At 45.7% G+C, this 14,542-nt stretch overlaps 2 protein-coding genes across 3 annotated transcripts in view; one reads left to right on the top strand and one right to left on the bottom strand.

Moving 5' to 3' along the window:
• LOC112486372 (uncharacterized) overlaps window positions 1-11,326 on the top strand; it is a 52,474-nt gene extending 41,148 nt beyond the window's left edge. For both annotated transcript variants that reach the window (XM_025052793.1, XM_025052792.1), the window contains exons 3-4: window positions 9,910-10,064; window positions 10,149-11,326. In XM_025052793.1, coding sequence (XP_024908561.1) covers window positions 9,910-10,064; window positions 10,149-10,892 — 899 coding nt within the window. In that variant the 3' untranslated portion in view covers window positions 10,893-11,326. The remainder of the gene's footprint in view (window positions 1-9,909; window positions 10,065-10,148) is intronic.
• Window positions 1-14,542, bottom strand: part of LOC103397062 (atrial natriuretic peptide receptor 3-like) — a 43,083-nt gene that overhangs the window by 15,788 nt on the left and 12,753 nt on the right. The gene's annotated exons all lie outside the window — the stretch shown is intronic.

The following is a 14,542-nucleotide window of genomic DNA, read 5'->3' as shown; positions in this document are numbered from 1 at the left end:
AGCTGAGGAGAAAAACGGGCTTTTTATAGGCCACCTTTCATTGTGTTCTCACCAGTGGAAGTACAATCTTAGTTCGATAAAAGATACACTCGAGTTCATTGTTTTCAAAACTGCCATTCAAGTAGAAATTTAGTAGCCCTTTACGGATGGTGAAGTGAGGACTCCTGCTGCTCCGGCTGCTGTCGGGTGACGTCACGCCCCGTGGTTCCTGTCAGTGAATGAATTGAGGTAAACGTTTTAACTGCGACCTTCCAGTGGACTCACCACCTGCAGGAAGGTTTAGGGGTGTTGGTACGGTGCAGTGTGATTTGGGTGGAGACTGCTGCCCCCGCGACCCGGTAACGGATAAGCGGCTGAAAATGGATGGATGGATGGGGTTTTAACTGCGCACTTGTTCTGAAAACGATTTCAATGTAAAGGAGTAGAGCATTACAAACAAGAGAAGTGGAAGAAGAAGAAACACTCCAGTAGAGTGAGAACATTTTGTTAATTTGTATCCAGTGGCATGACAGATAGTTTGATGCACGTGGAGAGAGTTGGAATAAAAGGGAAATGTAGAGACCGTAGCTCCAATGAGATGAAAGAAAAACAGACACCCCTATTTTATTTTTTTTAATTATTACTGAATTTATTTTAATGCCTTCAGTCATCTGTTGGCGCTCATATCACTACACTGCTGTGACATGCTACGCCACTAGATGGCGTATCGCATTTGTGGTATAATGGGAGTCACGCGAACACAGGGAGAATAAATCCTGCTGTCATGATGGTAACACCAGCAAAACGTGTTGTTAAGATATTGTAAATACATTTATTCAAATATTAACGATATATTCATTATATTAAATTTCCATATCAATTTATAGTGTTTGTTTTTCAATGCTGTGCTAAAAGGAGAAGTACTGAAGAAAGGTGTGCATGCTGATGGTTTACATAACAGGATGGTGTATGCTACTGATGGCACTGACTGTTACGCTTGGAGATAGAGACAGATAGTCACAGAACCGGCCTGAACCAGTTTCTCTGCCCAAATAATGAGGAAAACAGAACATCAAACAGGAAAAGAATCCAAAGTGCATTTCTTTGATCTAACCTGAGTTACTGAGCAGAATAGCTCAGCACATGTACATGTTTTCTATTGGTGGAGAATCTTTGTTTGGAGCAGCCTTTGCCAATCAGCGCTCAGAAGTGGTGCGTGAACACCACATGGCTGTAAAGGGTTAAGGTTCTGACCATTGATGTGTGTGTAAAAAACTGTATTTAAGCTTTGAGCACTGAGGAGTTCCTCAGTGCAGTTCTGAATGTAACCATTGTTCTGCACTCCTTGCTTGCAAGTAAAACTTTTAAAACTTGAGATCTCGTATTTGATTCTTTATTTGATCAGATCTTTATTTGAATTCTTTGTGTGTTAGGAAACTGGGGTATGAACTAACAGCATTTTTCTACAGTCCTATCTAACAGAGAAAGTTTTCTGACACATGGTAAAATCGTGGACATGAACCAGCTGGCCATCCCTCATCCATGTTCCTCATGACATGCTGTAGCTCTGCATCCTTTACTGTAGCCTCAGCTATTTGTCTTGACTATGTGTCAGACACAGGCAGTGTAGCCGACACCATGTTCACGTGACACTGTATGTCCTCATCAGTTGCACTCACACTGTCGCCTGTAGTTGCTCTGGATAAGGCATCAGCAAGGACTAGGTGTTTACCTGGAGTATATATCAGTTCAAAATCATACCTTTGCATCTTCATCATTAACTGCTGAATCCGTGGAGACATTTAATTCAGATTCTTTTTGATGATGGCAACCAGTGGTCGATGATCAGTCTCGACTGTGAAAGATGGCATGCCGTACACATAGCTATGAAACCGCTCCAACCCATACGCCAGTCCCAGACGTTCTCTTTCGATCTGAGCATGTCAGCATTCGGATTTTGCCATAGCCCTAGATGCATAGGCTACTGGTTTCCAGTGCTCACCCTCAGCCTGGAGTAGAACGGCACCAATACCATCTTTGGAGGCATCTGTAGACAGTTTTATCCTCTTCGTGTGGTCATAAAATGACAACACTGGTGCTGTGGTCAATGCATTCTTGGGTTTTTGCCACTCATGCTCATGTTTCCTTGTCCATTTAAACTCACAGTCTCTGTGCAGAATCTTTTTGTCTGTGGGCCTTGGCATGTTCTGTGTTGCATGTATTTTGTCTTGATCTGGTTGGACACCACACACAGACAGCTTGTCTCCAAGGAAGAGGATCTCTTGAACACTAAACTCACATTTACTCTTGTTGAGTTTTAGTCCATACTTTTGTATGCGCTCCATAACTCTGTTCAGCCTCTCATTGTACTCTTGGGCTGTGGACCCCCATATGATGATGTCATCAATGTAGACTCGAACTCCCTCCAAGCTCTCAATGATCTGCTCCATTGCTCTTTGAAATATTTCAGATACTGACTTTATTTCAAAAGGCAGTCTGAGAAAGCAGTGTCGGAGGGAGTATTAAAGGTGCAGTACCTTGGGCTGCTTTCATCCAGTTTCAGCTGCCAGAAGCCTTGTGAGACATCAAGTTTCGTGAAGTAGCTGGCACCTGACATTTCACTGATGACCTCTTCACGTGTGGGTATTTAGTAATGTTCATGCTTTATGTTCTCATTTAGATCTTTAGGGTCTAAACATATTCTCAACTCTCCATTCTTTTTCTTTGTGGCGACCATTGAGTTGACCCAGTCTGTAGGCTCATTGACTTTTTCGTTCACCCCTAGCATGATCATTCTGTCAAGTTTCTTTCTTTAGGCCACCTCTCAGTGGAGCAGGAACTCTACGTGCTGCATGCACAACTGGTTGAGCACCTTCTTTCAACTGTATTTTGTATGTGAAGGGTAAAACACCAAAACCCTGGAAACCTTGAAAAGTTCTGAACTATTGTGTACATAGTCATTTACTGGGTTTATGGTTGGGATGATGCGATACACTCTTTTCACAAGCCCCAGTTCTTCACAGGTCCTGTCACCCAGAAGTGATTCACGTCCCTCATTCACAACAAAGAAGCATAGGTGGTGTACTTTCCCTTTTACAGCGACACTCAACCTGCATGTGCACAAACATTTAACTGGATGCCCATAGTAGTCTTTCAGTCCAGAATTCTTTTTATTTGTGGCTTATTTTTAATTGCCTTTACATCACACATGTTTATGAGATTGTGTCAGTTCTCGTCGACATTCCCAGTTAGTTTCAAACCTTCCGGTGGTTTCAAATCCATGTCGTCTATTTCGGTTTACTCCTGGTACCATGTCATGTTCGTGTTTGAAGGATGAGGCCGTGTTGTACGAGTAACTTAGTTTTTTAATCACATCATCTCAACAGCATACATGTGTCGTAATGTCTTCTTCTTATCACTCCTTACCTGATACGGTAAGTTAATTACAAAACCAGTATTGCCGCCTAGCGTTCAAACATGTAATAACATCCAATCATAACAGGCACAATGTTGAATATCCATCCATCCATTTTCATCCACTTATCCAGGTTGCGGGGCAGCAGTCTCCACGAACGCCACCCAAATCACATTGCACCGTACCAACACCCCTGAACCTTCCTGCAGGTGGTGAATCCACTGCCCTAACTGGGATTCAATCTTGCCCAGGAGGTGAACCCTGGAGTTCCACACTAATGACAGAGACATTACCTCTGGGCCAAAGCGCCACATGTTGAATATCTGAGTTTTTCATTAGAACAAAAAGTTGAAATGAATACTAATGAGCCATAAACCGAGGACATTATAAAAACAATACTGGCTTGTAACCTTGGCTACAAGCTTGGTTTAAAATCTAATACTATTCTGTTTTTCCTTTATTTTTCAATATCTAATTTTGTTCTGTCTTTTGTTAATACTATGAGGGGTCAGACTTGCTGCTCCCTGCTGTTATCATGATTTACACACTTTCTTGAAGCCATGTTCAGGGAGAAGGTTCCGATTTTTGGAACAATCTTAACCCTATAACGCCAAACGTATCATATTTGATACATGAGTTTTACAGCCCTCCACATGAGCAGTGTGATATTCTCCCTGAAAAACCAGATGTATACAATCAGGTACTTGCAGTGCACAGATCATTCAACAGGGGATAGTTATTCACTCATTAGCGGGCCTTCCAGTGACACTAGATTGCCACGACTCAGGTTTTGGACACAGGTGGTTTTTGGAGAAGAACTTTGCCAAGTTTGAAAAGATTAAGTTGAGAAAAACAACATTTTTTACTGAAACATCAAAAGGAATAGTTACTGTGTTGATGCAATGTGAAAATACTTAAATACGTAAAATCGTGTTGAAAATGACGTATCAAATTTGATACAGCAGGTATATAAGGTCATGTAACTCTAAATCAGTCAACTGTATTTCATGCATTATATATAAGTTTATTTTTAAATTACATAATTTGGTACATTTAGAGTAAAAATAGATATGTAACTTGCTGTATCATATTATATATTAATATCTTATTATATATATTATATACATTGTATATATATATATTATATACTATACATATATATAAGGTGAAGGGAAAAAGACCAGCCATGATATATAGTTTAGAGACACTAGCAATAGACTTCCACCCAGCCAGTTCCATTAGTGGCTTTCTCATTACTGTATTATGGTAGCACTTTTTATATTTGGAATTACAAATTTGTTAGATTTGTTTGTGTTTTATTATGTTTTTGTTTGTTCATTTGACCATTGTGACCCGATGTATCAAATATATATATATATATACATATACATATATATACACATATATACATATATACATATATATATACATATACATATATACATACATATATACACATATATATATACATATATACACATATATACATATATACATACATACATATATACATACAGTGGCACTTTGGCCCAGAGGCAATGTCTCTGTCATTGGTGTGGAACCCCAGGGTTCACCTCCTGGGCAAGTTCGAATCCCGGTTAGGGCGGTTGGTACCTTCCAGTGGACTCACCACCCGCAGGAAGGTTCAGGGGGGTTGGTACGGTGCAGTGTGATTGGGTGGCGACTGCTACCCCCGCGACCCGGTAACGGATAAGCGGATGAAAATGGATGGATGGATATATACATACATACATACATGTATGAAGCTGCAATACCCTCATTGTTGGTGCATTCAAAGCTACGAAATGTAATAGTTATGACTATTTTACACATGTGAGTTTATAAACTGATAAAAAAAAGCAAATGATAATAAATAGCACTTACAGTTAACATTTATTGAACAATCACAAGATCAATGTACATGAAATGTACGAGATTTGTGTTTTTGGTAAACAAATGTGAATGCACACCAGGGGTCCGTTTCTTGAAGCTGGCTCACGAAACACCGAGTTAACGCCACAGCTCTGGCTTCCAGAAGTCGGAGAGGTCCAACTCTCACTTTACGGTTTCACAAACGATTACAATTAGCTCTCGGAAGTCTTAGTTAAGACTGAGTGGCGATCGGGCCCTACTACAAGGCTCTCTCAATTGAGTGCAGATGACACGAACCATGTCATGTCCCGCACCTTTTGCTCTACTCCAGTGGAGCTAGAAATACTGTTGCATGACTATAACAACTACGACATGCTGTAAAATTAAAAGGGCAACCACGTCACAGCCGCAGAAGACAGGAAAAAGGTTTGGTAACAAATTACAGACAGAGTGAATGCGTGAGTATTGATGAGAAAGTTATTCATGCTTGTTAATTACAGAACTGTTCAGCCTGTGTGTAAAATTATATATATACACTCACCGGCCACTTTATTAGGTACACCTGTCCAACTGCTCGTTAACACTTAATTTCTACTCAGCCAATCACATGGCGGCAACTCAGTGCATTTAGGCATGTAGACATGGTCAAGACAATCTCCTGCAGTTCAAACCGAGCATCAGTATGGGGAAGAAAGGTGATTTGAGTGACTTTGAACGTGGCATGGTTGTTGGTGCCAGAAGGGCTGGTCTGAGTATTTCAGAAACTGCTGATCTACTGGGATTTTCACGCACAACCATCTCTAGGGTTTACAGAGAATGGTCCGAAAAAGAAAAAATATCCAGTGAGCGGCAGTTCTGTGGGCGGAAATGCCTTGTTGATGCCAGAGGTCAGAGGAGAATGGCCAGACTGGTTCGAGCTGATAGAAAGGCAACAGTGACTCAAATAACCACCCGTTACAACCAAGGTAGGCAGAAGAGCATCTCTGAACGCACAGTACGTCGAACTTTGAGGCAGATGGGCTACAGCAGCAGAAGACCACACCGGGTGCCACTCCTTTCAGCTAAGAACAGGAAACTGAGGCTACAATTTGCACAAGCTCATCGAAATTGGACAATAGAAGATTGGAAAAACGTTGCCTGGTCTGATGAGTCTCGATTTCTGCTGCGACATTCGGATGGTAGGGTCAGAATTTGGCGTCGACAACATGAAAGCATGGATCCATCCTGCCTTGTATCAACGGTTCAGGCGGGTGGTGGTGGTGTAATGGTGTGGGGAATATTTTCTTGGCACTCTCTTCTGATTGCTACTTTCAGCAGGATAATGCGCCATGTCATAAAGCTGGAATCATCTCAGACTGGTTTCTTGAACATGACAATGAGTTCACTGTACTCAAATGGCCTCCACAGTCACCAGATCTCAATCCAATAGAGCATCTTTGGGATGTGGTGGAACGGGAGATTCGCATCATGGATGTGCAGCCGACAAATCTGCGGCAACTGTGTGATGCCATCATGTCAATATGGACCAAACTCTCTGAGGAATGCTTCCAGCACCTTGTTGAATCTATGCCACGAAGAATTGAGGCAGTTCTGAAGGCAAAAGGGGGTCCAACCCGTTACTAGCATGGTGTACCTAATAAAGTGGCCGATGAGTGTATATATATATATATATATATCGCTGTGTCTACACCTGACCGTTTTAAATTTTAATCCAGGTTTAACCCAACAGGGATTGTAGATTCCTAATCGGTGAAGCTATGAGCTAGATGCTCTCCTCCCTTGTTATCCACTTGAACGACAAAAACCAAACTCCACACGTGGTTTTCATTGCTTACTCTAAAAAATAAGGCAAAATACAACCGTCCAACATTAAGAAAATAAAAAAGGCAAGAGCCAAAGATGGTAAAAAAAAGTGTAAAGGTAAAGTAAAGAGCAAAGAAAGAGGTCTAAAAACTGTGTGGCTCAACATGACACTGACCTGACTTCCTGCTTTACGTCAACCACACCCACACATTCCCTCCCATTTAAGGTTACATGTGCGATTTTTAAACATAAAACCCTTCACACATTTTTAAGTGAAATGAATTAAGTACTAACTTATTAATATGAACTGTTAAATAATGTAATGTAATTAATAATGTAAATAACCTCTTTTTTATCACAATTAACAACAATCTTTTTTCACATATCAATTTAAACTATGTTTCAAATACGTCAACAAGAAAGCAAGAAGCATTTAGGCTTCTATATTACCAGCCCCTGAAATGAAACAATTACTCCAAAAGTGTCAACTTAAATCAAAGGAGCCTGAATAACATTACTATCACTTAGTGAAAGAAGCTTGGTGTTCTTACTCCCATTCAAGATGAGATCCAACAGTCCATCAGTTATCCTCTGATTCTTGAAGAAGACATAGCTTTGTTATAAGGCGACAAAGCTTGTTGGTCTTGGTCTTCACTTTAACCTGACAATGTCACCACCATGTCTATCAGGAAAAGTCTCCACTATTCTTCCAAGTGGCCAGGAGTTTCTGGGTGATGCATCGTCCACAATCAGCACCACGTCGCCGACACAGATGTTTCTTCCAGGGGAACACCATCTCTGACGTTCTTGGAGCTGTGTCAGATACTTTCCTTTAACGTCTTTCTTGAACTCTGTCATCCCACTTTCTCCATCTACTGTCCGTAGCTTCTTTCTCTTTTCCTTTAGCTCTTTTAGCAAATCCTTAAGTTTCAGAACCCAGCCTACAGCACGCTTCAACGCCGCTTCATCGCAGCTCTCATTTTTCAAAAATGCTTCCACAGTCTGTCCTCTTGAGACAACGTCAGCGACAACGAATGTCTTGAATCTGGTGTCTGAGAGTGATCCAGGAATGCTGAAACCCTGTTAGCAACGAATGTCTTGAATCTGGTGCTTTCACTGTTCAAGTACTTTAGCACAGCCATGCTATCAGTCCAAAAGATGGATTCGTGAAGCTCCAACTCAAGCTCTTTTCTCAGAAGCTTGTCCATTTTTATTGCGACTGTTGTCGCCATCAGTTCCATTCTGGGAATAGTTGGTGACTTTAAGGGAGCGACCCTTGTCTTTGCCAGGATCAAAGTGTACTGAGCTTCACCCGTTGAAAAGTGCAGCAGTAAGTAGCTTGTGGTGCCGTTGGCATCTTCACTAGCGTCAGCAAAGTGATGAAGCTGCGCAAAGACACATCTGTCAACTCCAAATTTCTTAATCTGTGGCAAACTTGGGATCCACTTATTCCAACCTTTGACCACAGTGTCCGGCAGGTCCTCGTCCCAGCTATACTTCTGCGGACATAAATCCTGCAGGAGTTTTTGGGCAGGCAATATTACTGGAGCGAGAAAGCCCAGCGGATCAAAAATTGGGCTGACCAAGGAAAGCAGGCCTCTCCTAGTGTGTGTTTTTGATCTTTGAAGTTAATCTTTTGCAAGATGGCGGCGCGTCAAGTACTTTTTGTAAGTGCCTTTTCAGTTGGTTCCAAGGCCAACTCTAACCGTTTTGCTTGTGTAAACAAGCGTGTAAGTTACAGCCAGGATGGTTTGGCCACGGGCTCAACGAGCTCAACGACAACAACAACAACCGCGACCGTCGGACTCAGGGCCTTGCTGGGCAAACTGCAGCTCCTGAGGACACCGGGCTGGCGTAGCGGAGCACGCCGGGCAGAGGGCAAGCGTAAGTGGTGTGCGCAGAAGCAGAAGGGGGCAAACAGGGCGGGCTGCTGGCTAAGCTAAAGGCTAATGCCGGGAGACCACCGATCCCGTCTCTGTTCCTGTCCAATGTTCGTTCACTGGACAATAAAATGGATCTGCTCCGACTGAGGCTGGGGGTTTATCGTGAGATGAGGAACTGTGCAGTGCTTTATCAGACGGAAACCTGGATAAAAGACAACATGCCGGACCCAGCTTTACACATCGACGCCCTTGGAGGCGGACTATGCGTCTATATCAACAAAGGTTGGTGTGCAAATTGCACTCTGGTGGACAGCCATTGCTCAGAGGCAATAGAGCATATGACTGTTAAATGCCGACCACATTATCTCCCACACGAGTTTACGGCAGTGTTTGTTGTCGCTGTTTACATCTCGCCGGATGCTAAGGGTGCTAAGGCTAACATAGCGCTAACAGAGCTGCACGCTAACATCAGCTCGCTCCAGCACAAGCACCCGGAGGCATTCTATATGGTTGCAGGGGATTTCAACCACATAAACCTAACAGACACCCTGCCTAAATTCTACCAGCATGTCAACATACCGACACGGGGAGATAACATGCTGGACCGTGTGTACACCAATAAGAGAGACGTATACAGAGTCGTCCCCAACCCCCACCTTGGTTTCTCCGACCATATCTCCATCATGCTGGTGCCTGTCTATCGCCCCCTACTCAGACGCCACACACCCACACAGAGGACCATCACCGTGTGACCCATTGATGCTGTCCCCACACTGCAGGACTGTTTCCAGTGCACAGACTGGCAGATCTTCAGGGAAGCAACTGTCCATGAAGGAGAGGTGGACTTGGAAGATTACACAGCTGCTGTCCTTGGATACATAGGTAAGCATGCCGAGAATGTAATCATCACCCGAACTGTAACCGATGATCCTAATCAGAAACCCTGGCTGAATGCAGAGGTCAGGTCTCTGCTAGAAGCCAGGGATGCTGCTTTCAGGTCCGGTGAAAGAGTTGCACTCGGAGTGGCGAGGAGAAAGTTGAACGCCGGTGTGAAGAGGGCCACGGCCGCATACACTCGGAGGATCCAGGGTCAGTTCTCGTCCATCCGTGAAGTATGTGGAGGGGAATCAAGTGCATCACAGATTATAACACCAGAGATGCACAATGGACCCCTCTCTGCCCGATGCTCTTAACAGATCCTACGCCCGCTTCGACGATCCGAACATCCCAGCACCAGGCTTGCCCCTCCACCAGGAGAAGAGCTGCTCAGTGTGACCACAGCAGAGGTGAGGAGGACCCTCCAAAGGATCAACCCACGTAAAGCTGCTGGTCCTGACAACATCCCTGGGCGGCTGCTGAGGGACTGCACACACCAGCTGACGGAGGCACTGACAGACATCTTCAATACCTCCCTCCAACAGGCGACAGTCCCCACCTTTCTGAAGACTGCCACAATCATCCCTATTCCCAAACCGTCCACAGTGACAGGCCTGAATGACTATCGGCCAGTAGCCCTCACCCTGATAGTCATGAAGTGCTTTGAAAGACTGGTCATGGTCCACATTAAGGACTCCATTGACGTCACTGAGGACCCACACAAGTATGCATACAGGAACAAAAAATCCACAGAGGACGCCATCTCCTCTGTAGTTCACACAACCCTTACCCACTTAGAAGAGAAGGACTCCTATGTACGCCTGCTCTTTGTGGACTTTACTTCAGCTTTCAACACCATCAGACTGCAGTCCCTGATACAGAAGCTCAACATTCTTGGACTGCGCTCCACCCTCTGCAACTTGGACTTTCTGTCAGTCTGTCTGCCGCAGTCTGTGAGGATCCATGGCGTCTCCTCCTCCTCCGTCACGCTCAGCACCGGCTGGAGGGACAGCAGTGGAAGTGATCTCCAGCTTCAGATACCTGGGAGTACACATCTCCAATGACCTCACCTGGAGAACCAACACTTCCTGCCTGATCAGGAAAGCACACCAGCGCATCTACTTCCTGAGGAGACTAAGGTACGCTGGACTGGGGAGCTCAGTCCTAACCTCTTTCTACAGATGTGTGGTGGAGGGCCTCCTGTCCTCCTGCATTATCGTGTGGCACAGCAACTGCTTGGCTGCAGAGAAGAAGGCTCTGCAGAGGGTGGTGAAGGCTGCACAGAGGACCGTGGGACACACTCTCCCCACCACCACGAATATCTACACCGCCAGATGCAGGAAACGGACCCCCTGCATCATAAAGGACCCCACCCAACCTGCAAATGCTCTTTGTCTGCCTCCCCTTAGGAAGTTGGCTACAGAGCATCAAAAGCAGGGCCACCAGACTGAGGAACAGCTTCTTCCCTGAAGCTGTGAGACTGTTGAACTCCGCTGTAACCCCCCCTTCCCCCACATTGACTCCGCCAACACCCCTCCCCCCATAACCACACCACAAACAGAAAATATGTGGTGGCCTGCACATTGTCTCACAACTATTGTCACCACGTGTTGCTCTTGTTGCCCTGGCAAGTGTTGTTGTTCTTGTTCTTATCTTTCACACTTGCACAATTGTCACTTTCTCTTCTTCGCAGCACTGTGTCGAACTGTTCCCCTATGTAACCTGTACTTTGTTCATCCCATGTCTAACATGTGTTGCAATGACAATAAAAACTCTTGATTCCTTGAACCTGAATCGGCACACCACTGGATACCCAATGCTCTCTCCATGGGTAAGTTGTCCTCATCAAAGTCCAGATCTTGAAACCCTTAAGCTTTTTCCTCTTCTGGGATTGAGTTAAGCAACTTCCTGCTGTTGCTTGACCACTTTGCCAGCTGGAATCCTCTTTTTGCCAACATGCTTCTCAACTCAGCACACTGTGTGATGGCTGTATCTTCATCAGAAGCCGACTTAAGACAGTCGTCCACATAAAAAATTTCCTGACTGTTTTAGCCGTCTCTTGTCCAAACTCCTCTGCGAAATCTGTTGCCAATTCTGGAGCACAAAGGTGGCGACACTTGGCAATGAGTCGCCACTCTAACCGTTTTGCTTGTGTAAACAAGCATGTAAGTTACGGCCTAATTGAACTCTTAAATTTAAGGGATGGCCAACGATGAGTCCAAACTACAGGCAGGAGGTAGAACATCTGGAGGGTTGGTGTAGAGAAAACAACCTCTGCATCAAAGCAAAGAAGACCAAGGAGATGATCATCGACTTCAGAAGGGGGAGACACCCCCCCCCCCTGCACATTGGAGGGACAGTGGTGGAAGTGGTCTCCAGCTTCAGGTAACTGGGAGTACACATCTCCAACAACCAACACTTCCTGCCTGATCAGGAAAGCGCACCAGCGCCTCTACTTCCTGAGGAGACTGAGGCGTGCTGGACTGGGGAGCTCAGTCCTAACCTCTTTCTACAGATGTGTGGTGGAGAGCATCCTGTCCTCCTGCATCATCGTGTGGCACGGCAGCTGCTTGGCTGCGGAGAAAAAGGTGGTAAAGGCTGCACAGAAGACCGTGGGACACACTCTCCCCACCACCATGGATATCTACACCGCCAGATGCAGGAAACGGGCCTCCTGCATCATGAAGGACCCCACCCACCCCGCAAATGCTCTGTTTGCATCTACACAAACAACAGATGTGGTGTAACAATGCTATCCTGGTCTCCAGTCATTGTTCCATAGACATTGAATTTATGATTGTGAAATGCAGACCCTTCTACTTGTCCCGGGAATTCAATACTGTCATCGTTGCTGCCGTGTACATACCACCCAGCGCTAACACCAAACAAGCGCTAACCACTCTCTACCGTGTCATTAGTGACATACAAAATACACATCCGGATGGCGTTTTTATTGTTGCTGGGGACTTTAACCAAGCCAACATGAAGACTGTTCTTCTTAACTTCCATCAGCATGTGGATTTTGCGACCAGGGCTGGAAATACACTGGACTTGATCTCAGACCATCTCTCTGTTATGCTAATTCCAACATACCAGCCCCTGCTCATCAGAGAAAAGTCTGCTGTGAAGAAGGTAAGAGTGTGGCCTGAGGGAGCTATGTCTGCACTGCAGGACTGTTTTGAGTGCACTGAGTAGGACATGTTCAGAGAGGCTGCAACGGACAGTCAACACAGATGTGGAAGAGTATGCTGCATCAGTGTCTGGCTACATCCAGTGGTGCATGGAGGAGGTCACAGCAACAAAGACAATAATACCATGGGCCAACCAGAAATTATGGATGAACAAGGATGTGTGTACGAGACTGAGGGAACGTAATGCAGCCTTCAAATTTGGTGACGCAGTGGCACTCAGATCAGCGAGAGCCAACCTGAACCGTGCCATCAGGGATGCAAAGCGTGTCCACAGTCGAAAGATCCAGGGTTTCTTCCATGATCCCAGCAACACCAGACAACTGTGGCAGGGAATCCAGTCTGTCACAGACTACAAAACCACACCTTCACCCTGCCAGGATGACATCAGCTTCCTCAATGAGCTCAACAACTTATTCGAAAGATTCGAAGCTCTGAACAACACACCAGCAAGGAAAGTTACCCCCCACCCCGATGATCAGGTCCTCAGGCTTGAAACCACTACTGTGCGGAGAGCTTTGAGAAAAGTCAACGCACGGAAAGCGACAGGTCCTGACAACATCCCAGGACGGCTGATCAAGGAGTGTGGCCCACGTGCTCACTAACATCTTCAACACGTCACTGAACCAGGCCATCGTCCCCTCATGCTTCAAGTCAGCCACCATAATTCCAGTGCCAAAGAAATCAACCATCTCATGCCTAACATGTTGCACTAACACCCACCATCATGAAGTGCTTCGAGCGGGTTGTTAAGGACCACATCGTCACTGCCCCCATCATTCGACCCGTTCCAGTTCACCTAACCGCTCCACTGAGGACGCCGTCTCCACTGCTCTTCACCTGAGCCTGGAGCACTTGGAGGGAAAGAACACCCACGTAAGGATGCTGTTTCTGGACTTCAGCTCAGCATTCAACATGATCATTCCCCAGGACCTGGTATGTAAATTGGGCCCCCTGGGGCTTAACACCCCCCGTGCAACTGGCTGCTGGACTTCCTCACTGACAGAACCCAGTCTGTTCCAGGGGGCAACAATACCTCCAGTGTCATCTCCCTGAGCACTGGCTCCTCTCAGGGCTGCGCCCTGAGCCCTCTGCTGTTCACCCTGATGACCCATGACTGTCGTCCCAGACACAACACCAACCACATACTAAAGTATGCGGATGACACTACAGTTGTGGGCCTCATTCAGGATGACAACGGGCTGGCCTACAGAGAGGTGGTACGTCATCTGGTGGAATTGTGTCAGACAAATAACCTGCTCCTGAACATTAACAAGACAAAAGAGATCATCGTCGACTTCAGGAGATCCCAACCCAGCCACACACCGCTACTCATCAATGACACAGCAGTGCAGGTCCTCAGCAGCACCAAGTTCCTGGGGGTGCACATCACAGACGACCTCGGCTGGTCACTACACACCACCTCCCTGGTGAAAAAAGCCCAGCAGCACCTGCACTTCCTGCGACGGATGAGAACCCCCCCCCCCCCCCCCCCCCCTCCCCCCGCCCCCCTCCTCGACTCCCTC

Source organism: Cynoglossus semilaevis, chromosome W (genome assembly GCF_000523025.1).
Source record: "Cynoglossus semilaevis isolate Cse_v1.0 chromosome W, Cse_v1.0, whole genome shotgun sequence".
Lineage (NCBI taxonomy): Eukaryota > Metazoa > Chordata > Actinopteri > Pleuronectiformes > Cynoglossidae > Cynoglossus > Cynoglossus semilaevis.
The sequence above is the reverse complement of the archived record's forward strand: the minus strand, read 5'-3'. Positions and strand labels throughout refer to the sequence as shown.